This window comes from Salmo salar, chromosome ssa22 (assembly GCF_905237065.1).
Source record: "Salmo salar chromosome ssa22, Ssal_v3.1, whole genome shotgun sequence".
Taxonomy (NCBI): Eukaryota; Metazoa; Chordata; class Actinopteri; order Salmoniformes; family Salmonidae; genus Salmo; species Salmo salar.
In genome coordinates, this window is record NC_059463.1 from 37644499 (window position 1) to 37660884 (window position 16386).

At 42.8% G+C, this 16386-nt stretch overlaps 1 protein-coding gene across 2 annotated transcripts in view; it reads right to left on the reverse strand.

Annotated features, from left to right (window-relative positions):
• Positions 1 to 5441, reverse strand: part of LOC106583557 (fibroblast growth factor receptor substrate 2) — a 38926-nt gene extending 33485 nt beyond the window's left edge. The window contains exons 1-3 of one of the 2 annotated variants that reach the window (XM_014167876.2): positions 5053 to 5441; positions 3719 to 3848; positions 1769 to 1856 (exon numbers count right to left, since the gene is read on the reverse strand). In XM_014167876.2, coding sequence (XP_014023351.1) covers positions 1769 to 1834 — 66 coding nt within the window. In that variant the 5' untranslated portion in view covers positions 1835 to 1856; positions 3719 to 3848; positions 5053 to 5441. The remainder of the gene's footprint in view (positions 1 to 1768; positions 1857 to 3718; positions 3849 to 5052) is intronic. The other variant, XM_014167875.2, reaches the window with a different exon arrangement.
• Between the last annotated feature and the right edge of the window lie 10945 nt (positions 5442 to 16386).

The following is a 16386-nucleotide window of genomic DNA, read 5'->3' on the forward strand; positions in this document are numbered from 1 at the left end:
GCAGGGACTGGGAAACTGGTCAGAATTGAAGGATGGCACTAAATACAGGGAAATTCTTGAGGGAAACCTGTTTCAGTCTTCCAGAGATTTGAGACTGGGACGGATGTTCACCTTCCAGCAGGACAATGACCCTAAGCATACTGCTAAAGCAACACTCGAGTGGTTTAAGGGGAAACATTTAAATGTCTTGGAATGGCCTAGTCAAAGCCCAGACCTCAATCCAATTGAGAATCTGTGGTATGATTAAAAGATTGCTGTACACCAGCGGAACCCATCCAACATGAAGGAGCTGGAGCAGTTTTACCTTGAAGAATGGGCAAAAATCCCAGTGGCTAGATGTGCCAAGCTTATAGAGACATACCCCAAGAGACTTGCAGCTGTAATAGGGGTGAATAGTTATGCATGCTCAAGTTCTGTTTTTTTGTCTAATTTCTTGTTTGTTTCACAATAAAAAATATTTTGTATCTTCAAAGTGGTAGGCATGTTGTGTAAATCAAATGATACAAACCCCCCAAAAATCTATCAATTTTAATTCCAGTTGTAAGGCAACAAAATAGGAAAAATGCCAAGGGGGTGAATACTTTCGCAAGCCACTTGATTCAGAAGCCCTGCGCACCAGGTAGGCAAAGTGTTCCCATTTTGAACCAATTCATTTGTGTGAAAAGACAGCAAAGTTTGGTAATAGTCTACGTGACATTTCATTACTTTTAAAACCATGACCAGAGAGAGACTGTGAAAGAATACAGCAAAGAGCTACTGTTTTTATGAGTGAGTTCATGTCCAAGTTTTTATTCAGCACTGTCAACACTGTTTTTATTCAACACTATAACAAAACATAAAATGCGCTTCTCTCTACTTCCACTTGCACTGCAATAAATGATAAGCCAAGTGTATCGATAGCCCTGTGTTTTTATTGTTAGCAGTCATTGCTTCTATTTTAATATGAAGGAATATTTCACTTTCTCTGGTCATAGGAACAACATGAATTTGTGCCTGAGCGCAGATGCGGTGCGACTCGAGTTTCGCGATCAGGTGGAAGATGGCCATCAGTCAAATAAAAAAGCTAACTTTTTGCAAATTATTTCAATTTATGCTCAGCTGTGCCTCACAAGTGCTACACCAACTGATCAATTTTGTTATAAAGCTCAAGTTTTCAAATGTAATATGGTCTGAGAAAATAATATTGGCAGGGCAGACATATACAGTATATAGTGAATATGCTGTGATAATGTATGAGGCCTAGTGCACAAACGTCATTCCTACAGAACTGTTTTTATTAGGTTAATGTTACATTTTTTAAGTAATCTTTTTATTTTTTTATCTGAGCATTAGATCTCGGTTTGCTTTTTGACTGCGAAAGTGATCTCGACTCAAAGGTTGGTGACCACTGACAGATGCAGAGCATAAATATGTGTCTAAATTAAAACAGATTATTGTATTTGGAAGTACATTGTCTATAATGCAGTTTGGAAGTACATTGTCTATAATGCAGTAAACAAAAGGCAAACAGGGCAGTACAGTACATTTCATTGCTCCTATCCAGTATTTGACAAGATATATATATTATTTTACAGATATTAGGCATCAATAGATGGCTGGATAGCTGACTATCCACTGTTGTATCCGAGCCATAATAGCCAGGTGTATAGGACAAAAGCACAACAGCAAAGAACAGCTCATCATAATAAAACATCATAGACTAGGTATCTGATCAAATCAAATACACCACACACTAGGGCAGCCAATATATGAGGGTTTAGAAAGGAACCTTGAATTTAGTGAGATGGTTGTCTTGGATGGGGTCTCTGTATAGACAACTCCAACAGCTCCCCATAGCTCAGCAGGACAGCTGAAACCTACCATACAGAGAAAAAGATAAGATAGATGTTATCCCATGAACACACACACACACACACACACACACACACACACACACACACACACACACACACACACACACACAGTAGAGGAGTGGGACCAAAAACCTATGAACGATTTCATTACAACATTTTGATACAAGGAAAATCAAATCAAAGTTTATTTGTCAACTGTCCCGAATACAACAGGTGTAGACCTTACCGTGAAATGCTTACTTACAGGCTCTAACCAATAGTGCAAAAAAGGTATTAGGGGAAAAATAGGTAAGTAAAGAAATAAAAAAACAACAGTAAAAAGACAGTGAAAAATAACAGTAGCGAGGCTACATACAGACACCGGTTAGTCGGGCTGATTTGAGGTAGTATGTACATGTAGATATGGTTAAAGTGACTATGCATATATGATGAACAGAGAGTAGCAGTAGCGTAAAAGAGGGGTTGGCGGGTGGTGGGTGGCGGGACACAATGCAGATAGCCCAGTTAGCCAATGTGCGGGAGCACTGGTTGGTCGGGCCAATTGAGGTAGTATGTACATGAATCTATAGTTAAAGTAACTATGCATATATGATTAACAAAGTAGCAGCAGCGTAAAAGAGGGGTTGGGGGGGCACCCAATGCAAATAGTCCGGGTAGCCATTTGATTACCTGTTCAGGAGTCTTATGGCTTGGGGGTAAAAACTGTTGAGAAGCCTTTTTGTCCTAGACTTGGCACTCCGGTACCACTTGCCATGCGGTAGTAGAGAGAACAGTCTATGACTGGGGTGGCTGGGGTCTTTGACAATTTTTAGGGCCTTCCTCTGACACCGCCTGGTATAGTGGTCCTGGATGGCAGGCAGCTTAGCCCCAGTGATGTACTGGGCCGTACGCACTACCCTCTGTAGTGCCTTGCGGTCGGAAGGCCGAGCAATTGCTGTACCAGTCAGTGACGCAACCAGTCAGGATGCTCTCGATGTTGCAGCTGTAGAACCTTTTGAGGATCTCGGGACCATTTCCAAATCTTTTTAGCTTCCTGAGGGGGAATAGGCTTTGTCGTGCCCTCTTCACGACTGTCTTGGTGTGTTTGGACCATTCTAGTTTGTTGGTGATGTGGACACCAAGGAACTTGAAGCTCTCAACCGGCTCCACTACAGCCCCGTCGATGACAATGGGGGCGGGCTCGGTCCTCCTTTTCCTGTAGTCCACAATCATCTCCTTAGTCTCGGTTACGTTGAGGGATAGGTTGTTATTCTGGCACCACCCGGCCAGGTCTCTGACCTCCTCCCTATAGGCTGTCTCGTCGTTGCCGGTGATCAGGCCTACCACTGTTGTGTTGTCTGCAAACTTAATGATGGTGTTGGAGTCGTGCCTGGCCATGCAGTCGTGGGTGAACAGGGAGTACAGGAGGTGACTGAGCACGCACCCCTGGGGGGCTCCAGCATTGAGGATCAGCGTGGCAGATGTGTTGCTACCTACTCTCACCACCTGGGGGCGGCCCGTCAGGAAGTCCAGGATCCAGTTGCAGAGGGAGGTGTTTAGTCCCAGGATCCTTAGCTTAGTGATGAGCTTTGAGGGCACTATGGTGTTGAACGCTGAGCTGTAGTCAATGAATAGCATTCTCACATAGGTGTTCCTTTTGTCCAGGTGGGAAAGGGCAGCGTGGAGTGCTATAGAGATTGCATCATCTGTGGATCTGTTTGGGCGGTATGCAAATTGGACTGGGTCTAGGGTTTCTGGTATAATGGTGTTGAAAAGGGGACATTTGTATGTCTAATGATCACTGTCTATTAAACACACACACACACACACACACACACACACACACACACACACACACACACACACACACACACACACACACTCACAGTGTTCCTACCCAGTCCAGGCCATCAGTGGGAGTGATCCCAGCGTCAATCCCAAACTCCTCTGCTGGGTGTCATGGTGGAGAGAGAGCTAGTAGGTCGGATGGACATCAGGAGCATTATTTTCTCCCTCCTGCAAGAGAACATTTTGAGAAAAAATGGAAAGAAGGTTTACTAAAGGGCCTGTATTCATAGTGTCTCAGAGTAGGAGTGCTGATTGAGGATCAGGTAAACCTCTAGTCAATAATGATCTAAAAGGCTAAAATGATCCTAGATAAGCACTCCTACTTTATGAATACGGACCCAGGTTTACAATTTATTGTTTTTCCCCCCAGTGTTTTTGTTGTTGAGTAAAACAACTAAATTATCAACCAAACTGAGTATGAAGTAGACTAGGCCTAACTCATCACTGTATAACAGGGATAAATGAAAACAAACAAAAAATCCAAGATACAACCTTAGAAGTGTGGGTGATGAATCCAAGGTGTTTAGTGTAGTCTGGTGCCACCCTTGGGCCCAGACATAAATAACAGCATGTCAGCTGGCCCAGATATGAGTATTTCCACTACTATGATACATTATTTATTTCAATTGATGGTCAACATGCATTTGTGTTGCATTTGCTGCATTGCCATGTTTATTAGGCCTACCATGTTATAACTTCAATAACGGACTACTGAGACAAACAGACTAACATGTCTGTGTGCAATCCCCCCAATCAAACTGCACTGTCAATACACACACCAGCTGTCAGTATGTCTTACCTGCCCATAATAAGAGACAAATAGCTTATAATAATGCTTTTAACATTCATACACGGGATTTTTGTTAGGGTTAGCCTATACAAAATGAATACAAAATCTTACTACTGTAATAATTTGTGGTGTTTCTAATCTCATATAGCTAAGTAGCCTATATCACCATAATGACTATGTGATCCCGATGTGATATCCTGAGTTATTAAACTGGATTAAAATGTAATTATTTTACTAAAGAGATACTATAACTAGCGATAACCAGGTCCTTTATTACGGATTACCTTTCGCCAGCTAAACACTAAGACAACACAAAGCATGGGGATCTCTAAAAAATTAAATAAAATTGAATGGACGTCGCCATACAAACGCACCATGACAGCGAAAGCGTTTATAAATGTGCAGCGCAGCAGCCGAGCAGGTATAACTGTAGAGAAACACAGACAGCTTTTTTGTATGAAACACTGCACACCGACATTGTTAAGCCTGTCTGTGAAAATGAGAGGGGATACATGGGAGAAAGCCATATCGCAGATATAACAGGTTCACTAAAGGAAACATACAGCAGCGGTTGCTACTCACATGTTTGGCAAGGATTGTTATGCGAAACGAGAATGATCAAGACTGCAAATTGTTGTCAACGGCGACTGCGAGAGGAGCTGGTCAGATACGCGTCGGTTTCTGATGCTAGTATTGTATATGACACTTGTTAAATAAGAAAGGAAAATTATTTATCTGAAATAAAGCAATAAACTGTTGTTGTTGTTTTTTCATTTACGCCCCCCCTTCTGCAGCACGGGCCTCTCTTTGACATTTCCCGACCACCGGGGTGAGAGTTCACAATCAGACAACGAGGTTTTGTGGAGCGACAAGAAGGTATAGAAAGCTGGAGGACTGAATGTAACGCTAAGGTGTGAATATGGTTTGCAATAGGACGTGGTAGGTGCAGGGCCCGTCCTGACCGGTCTGCCGCCCGAAGGTGAGACCAAAAATGTGCAGCCCCTACAAGAATAGTCACAGTAAGCAAATTGACGTTTAAAAGACGTCTAAAATACGGATTTTATCCAGACGTTGAAGTTAGTTTCAATTTAGGTTCTGAATGAAAGGTGAAAATACGTATTTTACAGACTTTGAAATCAGGTTCATTTTCAGTTCTGAATGAGAGTTGAAATACGTAATTTATAGACATCTATGTTTGGGCCAAATCAAGGCTAGTCCAGACCGAACAAAATCTATGATTGGTTCAGATTTGGACCGGACTGGACCAAAAACCAACGTCCATGGACGTGGAAGTCAAGGCCAGAGTTATAGCCTAAAGCAGGGATGGGCAACTCCAGTCCACAGGTCTGGAAAAGTGTCACACTTTTTCCCCATCCCACGTCAACACAATGAATTAAACTAATTCAAAACTGAAGATTATGATTAGTTGATTATTGGAGTCACATGTGTTAGCTGGGACTGGGGTAAAAGTATCACACCATCCAGGCCCCAGAGGACTGCAGTTGCCCATCCCTGGCCTACAGTGTTGCCTGAAATTTTATTTTAGGAATGCCGAATCTACACTACCGGTCAAAAGTTTTAGAACACCTACACATTCAAGGGTTTTTCTTTATTTTTATACTTTTCTACATTATAGAATAATAGTGAAGACGTCAAAACTATGAAGTAACACATATGGAATCATGTAGTAATTAAAAATGTGTTAAACAAATCAAAATATATTTTATATTTGAGATTCTAGAAATAGCTACCCTTTGCCTTGACGACAGTTTTGCACACCCTTGGCATTCTCTCCTCTAGCTTCACATGGAATGCTTTCCCAACAGTCTTGAAGGAGTTCCCACATATGCTGAGCACTTGTTGGCTATTTTTCCTTCACTCTGCGGTCCGACTCATCCCATCCTATCTCAATTTGGTTGAGGTCAGGGGATTGTGGAGGCAAGGTCATCTGATGCAGAACTCCATCACTCTCCTTCTTGGTAAAATAGCCCTTACACAGCCTGGAGGTGTGTTGGGTCATTGTCCTGTTGAAAAACAAATGATAGTCCCATTTAGAGCAAAACCAGATGAGATGGCGTATCGCTTCAGAATGCTGTGGTAGCCACGCTGGTTAAGTGTGCCTTGAATTCTAAATAAATCACAGACAGTGTCACCAGCAAAGCACCCTCACACCATAACACCACCTCCTCCATACTTTACGGTGGGAAATACATATGCAGAGATCATCCGTTCACCCACACCGCGTCTCACAAAGACACAGCGGTTGGAACCAAAAATCTCCAATTTGGACTCAAGACCAAAGGACACATTTCCACCGGTCTAATTTGTTTCTTGGCCCAAGCAAATCTTTTCTTCTTAATGGTGTCCTTTAGTAGTGGTTTCTTTGCAACAATTCGACCATGAAGGCCTGATTCACACAGTCTCCTCTGAATAGTTGACGTTGAGATGTGTCTGTTACTTGAACTCTGTGAAGCATTTATTTGGGCTGAAATTTTCTGTACTGACTGACCTTCATGTCTTAAAGAAATGATGCACTAGCTTTATTAGTCCTGATTCCTGTGATTAATCAATTTAAGCTCTGAAAATCAGTTACTCAACTTTATCAGGAGGAGTTATCCTGAGCCTATGTGCAATGTGTTTACATAGAACATAAATTACAAGATTAATTAATAATGCTGATATTGCATCAAATGGTTGTTTTATGCAACAGAATAAGGGTTGTTAGAACATTCATCGTGTGCGTTCTACTGAGGATGGGCCTCTGGAAGATTTACGATGTCTTTGGGCGATACAGCATTCCAGAGCATGAGTTAATGTTTCTGTTATACTTCCGGCGCCGACAAAGATGGCCGCCTCGCTTTGCGTTTCTAGGAAACTATGCAGTATTTTGCTTTTTTATGTGTTATTTCTTACATTGTTACCCCAGGTAATCTTAGGTTTTACTACATACAGTCGGGAGGAACTATTGGATATAAGAGCAACGTCAACTCACATACATTACGACCAGAAATACGACTTTCCCGAAGCGGATCCTCTGTTTGGCCCACCACCCAGGACAATAGATCCGATCCCAGCCGGCGAGCCAAAACAACGGCGTCGTAGAAGAAGGGGCAGACGGAGCGGTCTTCTGGTCAGGCTCTGTAGACGGGCACATCGCGCACCGCTCCCGAGCATACTACTCGCCAATGTCCAGTCTCTTGACAACAAGGTAGACGAAATCCGAGCAAGGGTAGCATTCCAGAGACACATCCGAGACTGTAACATTCTTTGTTTCACAGAAACATGGCTCACTCGAGACACGCTATCTGAGTAGGTACAGCCACCTGGTTTCTTCACGCATCGCGCCGACAGAAACAAGCATCTCTCTGGTAAGAAGAAGGGTGGGGGTGTATGCCTTATGATTAACGAGACGTGGTGTGATCATAACAACATACAGGAACTCAAGTCATTTTGTTCACCTGACTTAGAATTCCTCACTATCAAATGCCGACCGCATTATCTACCAAGAGAATTCTCTTCGATTATAATCACAGCCGTGTATATCCCCCCCAAGCAGACACATCGACGGCCGTGAAAGAACTTCATTGGACTCTATGTAAACTGGAAACCACATATCCTGAGGCTGCATTTATTGTAGCCGGGGATTTTAACAAGGCTAATCTGAAAACAAGGCTCCCCAAATTCTATCAGCATATCGGTTGTGCTTCCAGGGGTAGCAAAACCCTAGACCACTGTTATTCTAACTTCCGCGACGCATATAAGGCCCTCCCCCGCCCTCCCTTTGGAAAAGCTGACCATGACTCCATTTTGTTGCTCCCAGCCTATAGACAGAAACTAAAACAGGAAGCTCCCGCCCTCAGGTCTGTTCAACGCTGGTCCGACCAATCGGATTCCACGCTTCAAGATTGCTTCGATCACGTGGACTGGGATATGTTCCGCATTGCTGCGAACAACAACATTGACGAATACGCTGACTCGGTGTGCAAGTTCATTAATAAGTGCATCGGTGATGTCGTACCAACAGCATCTACTAAAACATTCCCAAACCAGAAACCGTGGATTGATGGCAGCATTCGCGCAAAACTGAACGCGTGAACCACTGTTTTTAATCAGGGCAAAGTGACCGGAAACATGACCGAATATAAACAGTGTAGCTATTCCCTCCGCAAGGCAATCAAACAAGCTAAGCGTCAGTACAGAGACAAAGTGGAGTCGCAATTCAACAGCTCAGACACGAGAGGAATGTGGCAGGGTCTACAGTCAATCACGGACTACAAAATAAAAACCAGCCCCGTCGCGGATCACGATGCCTTGCTCCCAGACAGACTAAACAAGTTTTTTGCTCGCTTTGAGGACAATACAGTGCCACTAACACGGCCCGCTACCAAAACCTGCGGGCTCTCCTTCACTGCAGCCAACGTGAGTAAAACATTTAAACGTGTTAACCCTCGCAGGGCTGCAGGCCCAGACGGCATCCCCGGCCGCGTCCTCAGAGCATGCGCAGACCAGCTGGCTGGTGTGTTTACGGACATATTCAATCAATCCTTATCCCAGTCTGCTGTCCCCACATGTTGCAAGAGGGCCACCATTGTTCCTGTTCCCAAGAAAGCTAAGGTAACTGAGCTAAATGACTACCGCCCTGTAGCACTCACTTCCGTCATCATGAAGTGCTTTGAGAGACTGGTCAAGGACCATATCACCTCTACCCTACCTGACACCCTAGACCCACTCCAATTTGCTTACCGAACCAATAGGTCCACAGACGACTCAATCGCCATCACACTGCACACTGCCCTAACCCATTTGGACAAGAGGAATACCTATGTTAGAACGCTGTTCATCGATTACAGCTCAGCATTTAACACCATAGTACCCTCCAAACTCGTCATTAAGCTCGAGACCCTGGGTCTCGACCCCACCCTGTGCAACTGGGTCCTGGACTTCCTGATGGGCCGCACCAGGTGGTGAGGGTAGGTAACAACATCTCCACCCCGCTGATCCTCAACACTGGGTCCCCACAAGGGTGCGTTCTCAGCCCTCTTCTGTACTCCCTGTTCACCCACGACTGCGTGGCCATGCACGCATCCAACTCAATCATCAAGTTTGCAGACGACACTACAGTGGTAGGCTTGATTACCAACAACGACGAGATGGCCTACAGGGAGGAGGTGAGGGCCCTCGGAGTGTGGTGTCAGGAAAATAACCACGCACTCAATGTCAACAAAACAAAAGAGATGATCGTAGACTTCAGGAAACAGCAGAGGGAGTAGCCCCCTATCTACATTGACGGGACTGTAATGGAGAGGGTGGAGAGTTTTAAGTTCCTCGGCGTACACATCACGGACAAACTGAAATGGTCCACCCACACAGACAGCGTAGTGAAGAAGGCGCAGCAGCGCCTCTTCAACCTCAGGAGGCTGAAGAAATTCAGCTTGTCACCAAAAACACTCACAAACTTTTACAGATGCACAATCGAGAGCATCCTGTCGGGCTGTATCACCGCCTGGTACGGCAGCTGCTCTGCCTATAACCGGAAGGCTCTCCAGAGGGTATTGAGGTCTGCACAACGCATCACCGGGTGCAAACTACCTGCCCTCCAGGACACCTACACCACCCGATGTCACAGGAAGGCCAAAAAGATCATCAAGGACAGCAACCATCCGAGCCACCGCCTGTTCACCCCGCTAACATCCAGAAGGCGAGGTCAGTACAGGTGCATCAAAGCTGGAACCGAGAGACTGAAAAACAGCTATCTCAAGGCCATCAGACTGTTAAACAGCCATCACTAACATTGAGTGGCTGCTGCCAACATACTGACTCAACTCAAGCCACTTTAATAATGGGAAAATTGATTTAATCAATTTATCATTTGCCACTTTATATTATTTATATTAGATAATGTTTACATAACCTATATTATTCATATCATATGTATATACTGTACGCCATACCATCTACTGCATCTTGCCATCTTGATGTAATTAGATGTATCACTAGCCACTATAAACAATGCCACTTTATATAATGTTTTCATAACCTACATTACTCATCTCATATGTATATACTGTACTCTATACCATCTGCTGCATCTTGCCATCCTGATGTAATGTATCACTAGCCACCTTAAACAATGCTGCTTTATATGTTTTCATACCCTACAATACTCATCTCATATGTATATACTGTACTCCATACCATCTATTACATCTTGCCTATGCCGTTCGGCCATCACTCATTTATATATTTTTATGTACATATTCGTATTCATTCCTTTACACTTGTGTGTACATGGTAGTTGTTGTGGAATTGGTAGATTACTTGTTAGATATTACTGCATGGTCGGAACTAGGAACTAGAAGCACAAGCATTTCGCTACACTTGCATTAACACCTACTAACCATGTGTATGACAAATCAAATTTGATTTGTTATATAAGGTACCAGGAAGAGATGACCCCAGGGCCAGACCTTGGTCTCTACACAAAGAGAACTGTTTTTACAGCAGATACTATCTGCTGTGAATTATAAGTATCTTTCATACTAGTCTTAACCTTGTGACCCATTCCATACATCTGTTGTTTGTCATGTAGCCTGAAAGGGGTGTATCTTGGCTATAAAAGATCTTTGTACTTTTGTCTCGGGGCTCTCAACGAATCATCTGAGGGTGATTCGTTGACCAGCCATCATTAACGTAGAGCACTCAATTGATTCACTTTATATGTGTGTGTTGTATTGACCTGCTCCCTTATTAATAAGTGAATAAAGATTTAGTTTAAGTATAACTCTGACTTCTGTGATAAGTTTGTCTCTCCTCATTTGATAGTAAAGAAATTAACCACCACATTTGGCGACGAGGATGGGATGTGAATCTTCACTTGGTGACCGCTCCTGACGACCTGGGTAAATCGTGCACGAGGGATCCCTCAAACTTGGGATCTCAGGGAGACCACACTTCGGGAACGGAGCAGATGGACCCACCTTTGATCTGAGAGGCAGCGAGCCGAGTGGATACCACATCCCAAACTTAGTTTTAAAAAAGAAAGAGGTGAGCGAAACACGCAAAGTGAAGTTTTTATTATTTTAAATGTGCTAGCTATGTATTCCCTGGGTTTGGTCATTTAGGGTTAAACATCTAGAATCTGTGTGAACTGGATGAAAACTAGAATCTGTGTGAACTAGTTAAGAGCATTTGTGATATAGTATAAGATAGTAAGGTGCACCTGTAATTGTTTTAAACCTGTACCCCATTTTAGAAGTATTGAAAAATGTAAATGTATGAGTTGCATTATCCTAGGAACTAGCCATTAGAAATTAGAAAATATTTCTGCAGGTCGAAAAACAATTAATTGATGAGGTATGTTTGGGAATATCATTGTGTGACTGTGATATGAGAGTTGTGGAAATGAGTCTTAATCAGATTATTGAAATTTAGATAATAAGCTTTGATATAATGTTATCTTGGGGTTCCGTTCCTTCACTGCCCATCATAGAATATCACGGGGTGGTATTGAGAGCGGGATGATATTTTAGAAAGCAGCGGAAGATCTATAGTTCCTGGGAGGCTTGATTTTCCCATGGTTTCTGGGAGGTTAGAGAACCGTTGAGGATCCCATGACGAGTCCTTGAAAACGCAAATGGAATGGTTGACGTGAGTACCTAAGAATTTCTTATATTTTATATGGATTCTGTGAAGATATCAAAATGTGATGAATTCTGTGTGTATAATTGATTACTAGAGATCTGATAAAGTAATACGAGGAATATAATGAGATGCAACTTAAACAACCCATAGGTAGACGTACATAGGTTTTGAGTTGGTCTCTTTAATGGATCATTTGATAAAGATGAGGTTTAAGCATTATTAAACTGTCTACAAAGTCTGGGCAATTGTCTCAGAAACTGATTGGAGTGTGTCCACTTTTGGTGGACACACTTACCTTAACAATGTAACTATAAAACGCTTATTGGATTTTCTTTCCCCCGGGTACTAGATTTTAAATAAACCTGCCCTTAAGGCCTGAAAATGATTATTTTTTCCTTCCCAGTATGAGAGGAGTTGCTATATTTATTGAATGAACATTTTTCCATAAAGTTAGAGCGAATTAAGATGGAATCTCGACGTAATTTATAATGTTGTACAAAGCCTAGGGTATCCATCAAACGAATTATCATTGCGGGATTAATATGATATAGTAAAGTATTTGAAATATGTTGCATGAGAAAACATAATCTGATTTTATTAGAAAGCGCAAGATCTGTTTCCTAATCAATGAACATCGATTTAACTTGTTGACTACTAATCTATTCCTTTTGCGCATGTGAGAATCTCTGCGGAGAAATGCTTGGACCTTTAAGGCTATTTTCTGGGAATTGTGTCGTTATTATGTGCCTGATGTTAAGAATACAAACCTCGTAATTGGGTTATTTGCGGGATTTCTTTATCATTTCAATAGTGTTGGGTCTATGGTGTTGACAAAAATCTGGGTTTCTGATTGTAATTCAACTATTTGTATGTTTTGCCTGGACAGATACGACCACCAGGGTTTGTTTAAGATATAAACTGAACGTTTTAACAGCTTGCTTAGCTCAAATTGAAAAGCTAAATTTATTCAGCATAAATAGCGAGGAGATTTCGATGTAATACGTTGTCTGTTGCTGTCATAATTACAGCCGTGTTGAAGAGACCAAACTGCAGCAGGTGAAATGTAGATACTCATCTTTTTAATATATAAGAGCAAAGTATCCACGGGAAAACCAATAAACAAAAACGACTAGCAACAGGCTAACATGCTACGTACATACCCAAAGACTAGCAGTGTTAGCACAACCACCCACAACCCCAAGTGACAAACATACTCCTAATTATATAACTCCCAATCAGGAACAACGATCACCAGCTGTCCCTGATCGGGAGCCACACAGACTCACATAGAAATACAACACCCAGAACACACATACACAGACATACTCTGCCACGTCCTGACCAAAACTACGCAACAACACCCTCTGCTGGTCAGGACGTGACAGTTGCCTAAATGGTCTGCTGGAATAACATACTGAGAATGGAGTCGTTTTGAAATAACTGAATCAAAGAAGAGACAGTTACCTAAATCGAATGAATTCTAATAATAGCGGATAGGTAATTGCAATAGAGCTATGCCCTTGATCATAATTTATATCTAAACATGGGTATTACTTATTGCAGGATACAACTGCAAGGAACTGAAGTTGTGGTTAGGAAAAGGCTCTGGTATTCTGAAATGTGTTTTCTTTTCTTCTTATGGATTGACTGAACATTTCATAAGTGTAAAGCCAAAAGAGAAGAGAAAGTTGTCAAGTTTTTTTTTAACCTTACAATAGAGGTAAGCGCAGAACGCTGTTAGAGAATGGGTTATATTTTTTTCCTACTGGTAAGAATAGAATAGTTAGTCGTGCTCGCTGGGCTATATCGGGCTGTAAGGGATGCAGTGGGAGAATTGCAGTAGAGGTCTGAATAGTTGAATCGGAAATGTTCTGTGATAATTTCTGATTACTGTTGCTGGGTTTTATAGTTTAGGTAACACCAGTGAATTTGAGCAGGAAGTGAATGTATTCTAACATTATAATCTGTTTCCATTTCGTGGAACAATGTCCGGTCATGAAAGTGGATTGCAGTTTGAGTTTATTTTTATTTTTACAGGGACAGTGCACATTAATCAAAATTTCAGTAAAAGTGCCGGTTTTAGCTAGCCGGCTAATTTTCAACCGCAGTCCCTAGGCAGGTTATTTAAAACAATTACAATACAGACAAGCAAGGAACAGTGAGCACACGCAGAGCAACATAGAACAAGCAACACGTAGCACGCAAAAAGCAACAAAACAAAATACATAAAAGCAACAGTGTTTCCACGTCTCACCAGCTACAGACAACATGGAAAGCGGCAATACACAGCTAGGGATTATTTTCACTAGTCTGATTGGCCTTTAGCCATGTCTTCATGTTATTTTTGAAGGTGTGATAGGTGGTACAGTTGTGTGTGTCTGGTGTAAGGGTATTCCAGACATGGGAAGCTCTCACAGAGAAAGCAGATTGACTAAAGGTACTTTTCCTTAAGGGAACTATACAGTCACCTCTCATGGCAGACCTTGTGGATCTGCTGCCATAGGTTTGGGTTTTCTGTTTAACAAAAGTACTTAGTGGAGGGGGAGCCAGACGATTTAGGATCTTGAATACAAGACATGCGTCAGTGTATTGCACAAGATTTTTCCAACTCAGGAGCTCATGCTTTCTGAGGATGTAACAGTGATGACGGCTATTGGGCTTCGTATCAAGCAATTTGAGAGCCTGTTTGCAGACAGACTGAATGGGTTTTAATGTTGTACAGCAAGCTTGGGCCCAACTAGTAAAGCAGTATGTTAAGTGGGGGAGTATCATAGATTTCAAGTACAGTTTTGATACCTCTGTAGTCAAACAATTTCATATATATCGGAAATTAGCAAGGTTGAATTTTGTAATTTGCGTTACCTTTTTCACCTGCTTTTTAAAAGAGAAGTTTGAATCAAGTATGATGCCAAGGTACTTAAAATCAGATTCCCCTGGAGCTTTTCCCCTGACACATAGACATCTGGCTCAGTGGCATCAGTTGCCCTCTCTGTGAGGAACATGCAGACTATTTTTTTCACATTGAGATGCAAACATGAGTCACTGAGCCACTTTGTAACCTGGACCATTACTGTAGTGAGTTATTGTGCAGCTTGTGGTTTGCTCTTCCCATGCACATAAACTCAGCAAAAAAAGAAACGTCCCTTTTTCAGGACCCTGTCTTTCAAAGATAATTCGTAAAAATGCAAATAACTTCACAGATCTTCATTGTAAAGGGTTTAAACACTGTTTCCCATGCTTGTTCAATGAACCATAAACAATGAATGAACATGCACATGTGGAACGGTCGTTAAGACACTAACAGCTTACAGAAGTTAGGAAATTAAGGTCACAGTTATGAAAACTTAGGACACTAAAGAGGCCTTTCTACTGATTCTGAAAAACACCAAAAGAAAGATTCACAGGGTCCCTGCTCATTTGCGTGAACGTGCCTTAGGCATGCTGCATGGAGGCATGAGGACTGCAGATGTGGCCAGGGCAATATATTGCAATGTCTGTACTGTGAGACACCTAGACAGCGCTACAGGGAGACAGGATGGATAGCTGACCGTCCTTACAGTGGCAGACCATGTGTAACAACACCTGCACAGGATCGGTACATCTGAACATCACACCTGCGGGACAGGTACATGATGGCAACAACTGCCCGAGTTACAACAGGAACGCACAAATCCTCCATCAGTGCTCAGACTGTCCGCAATAGGCTGAGAGAGGCTGGACTGAGGGCTTGTAGGCCTGTTGTAAGGCAGGTCCTCACCAGACATCACTGGCAACAACATCGCCTATGGGCACAAACCCACCGTCGCTGGAGCAGATAGGACTGGCAAAAAAGGCTCTTCACTGACGAGTCGCAGTTTTGTCTCACCAGGGGTGATGGTCGGATTCGCTTTTATCGTCGAAGGAATGAGCGTTACACCGAGGCCTGTACTCTGGAGCGGGATCGATTTGGAGGTGGAGGGTCCATCATGGTCTGAGCGGTGTGTCACAGCATCATCAAACTGAGCTTGTTGTCATTGCAGGCAATCTCAATGCTGTGCGTTATAGGGAAGACATCCTCCTCCCTCATGTGGTACCCTTCCTACAGACTCATCCTGACATGACCCTCCAGCATGACAATGCCACCAACCATACTGCTCGTTCTGTGCGTGATTTCCTGCAAGACAGGAATGTCAGTGTTCTGTCATGGCCAGCGAAGAGCCCGGATCTCAATCCCATTGAGCACGTCTGGGACCTGTTGGATCGAAGGGTGAGGGCTAGGGCCATTCCCCCCAGAAA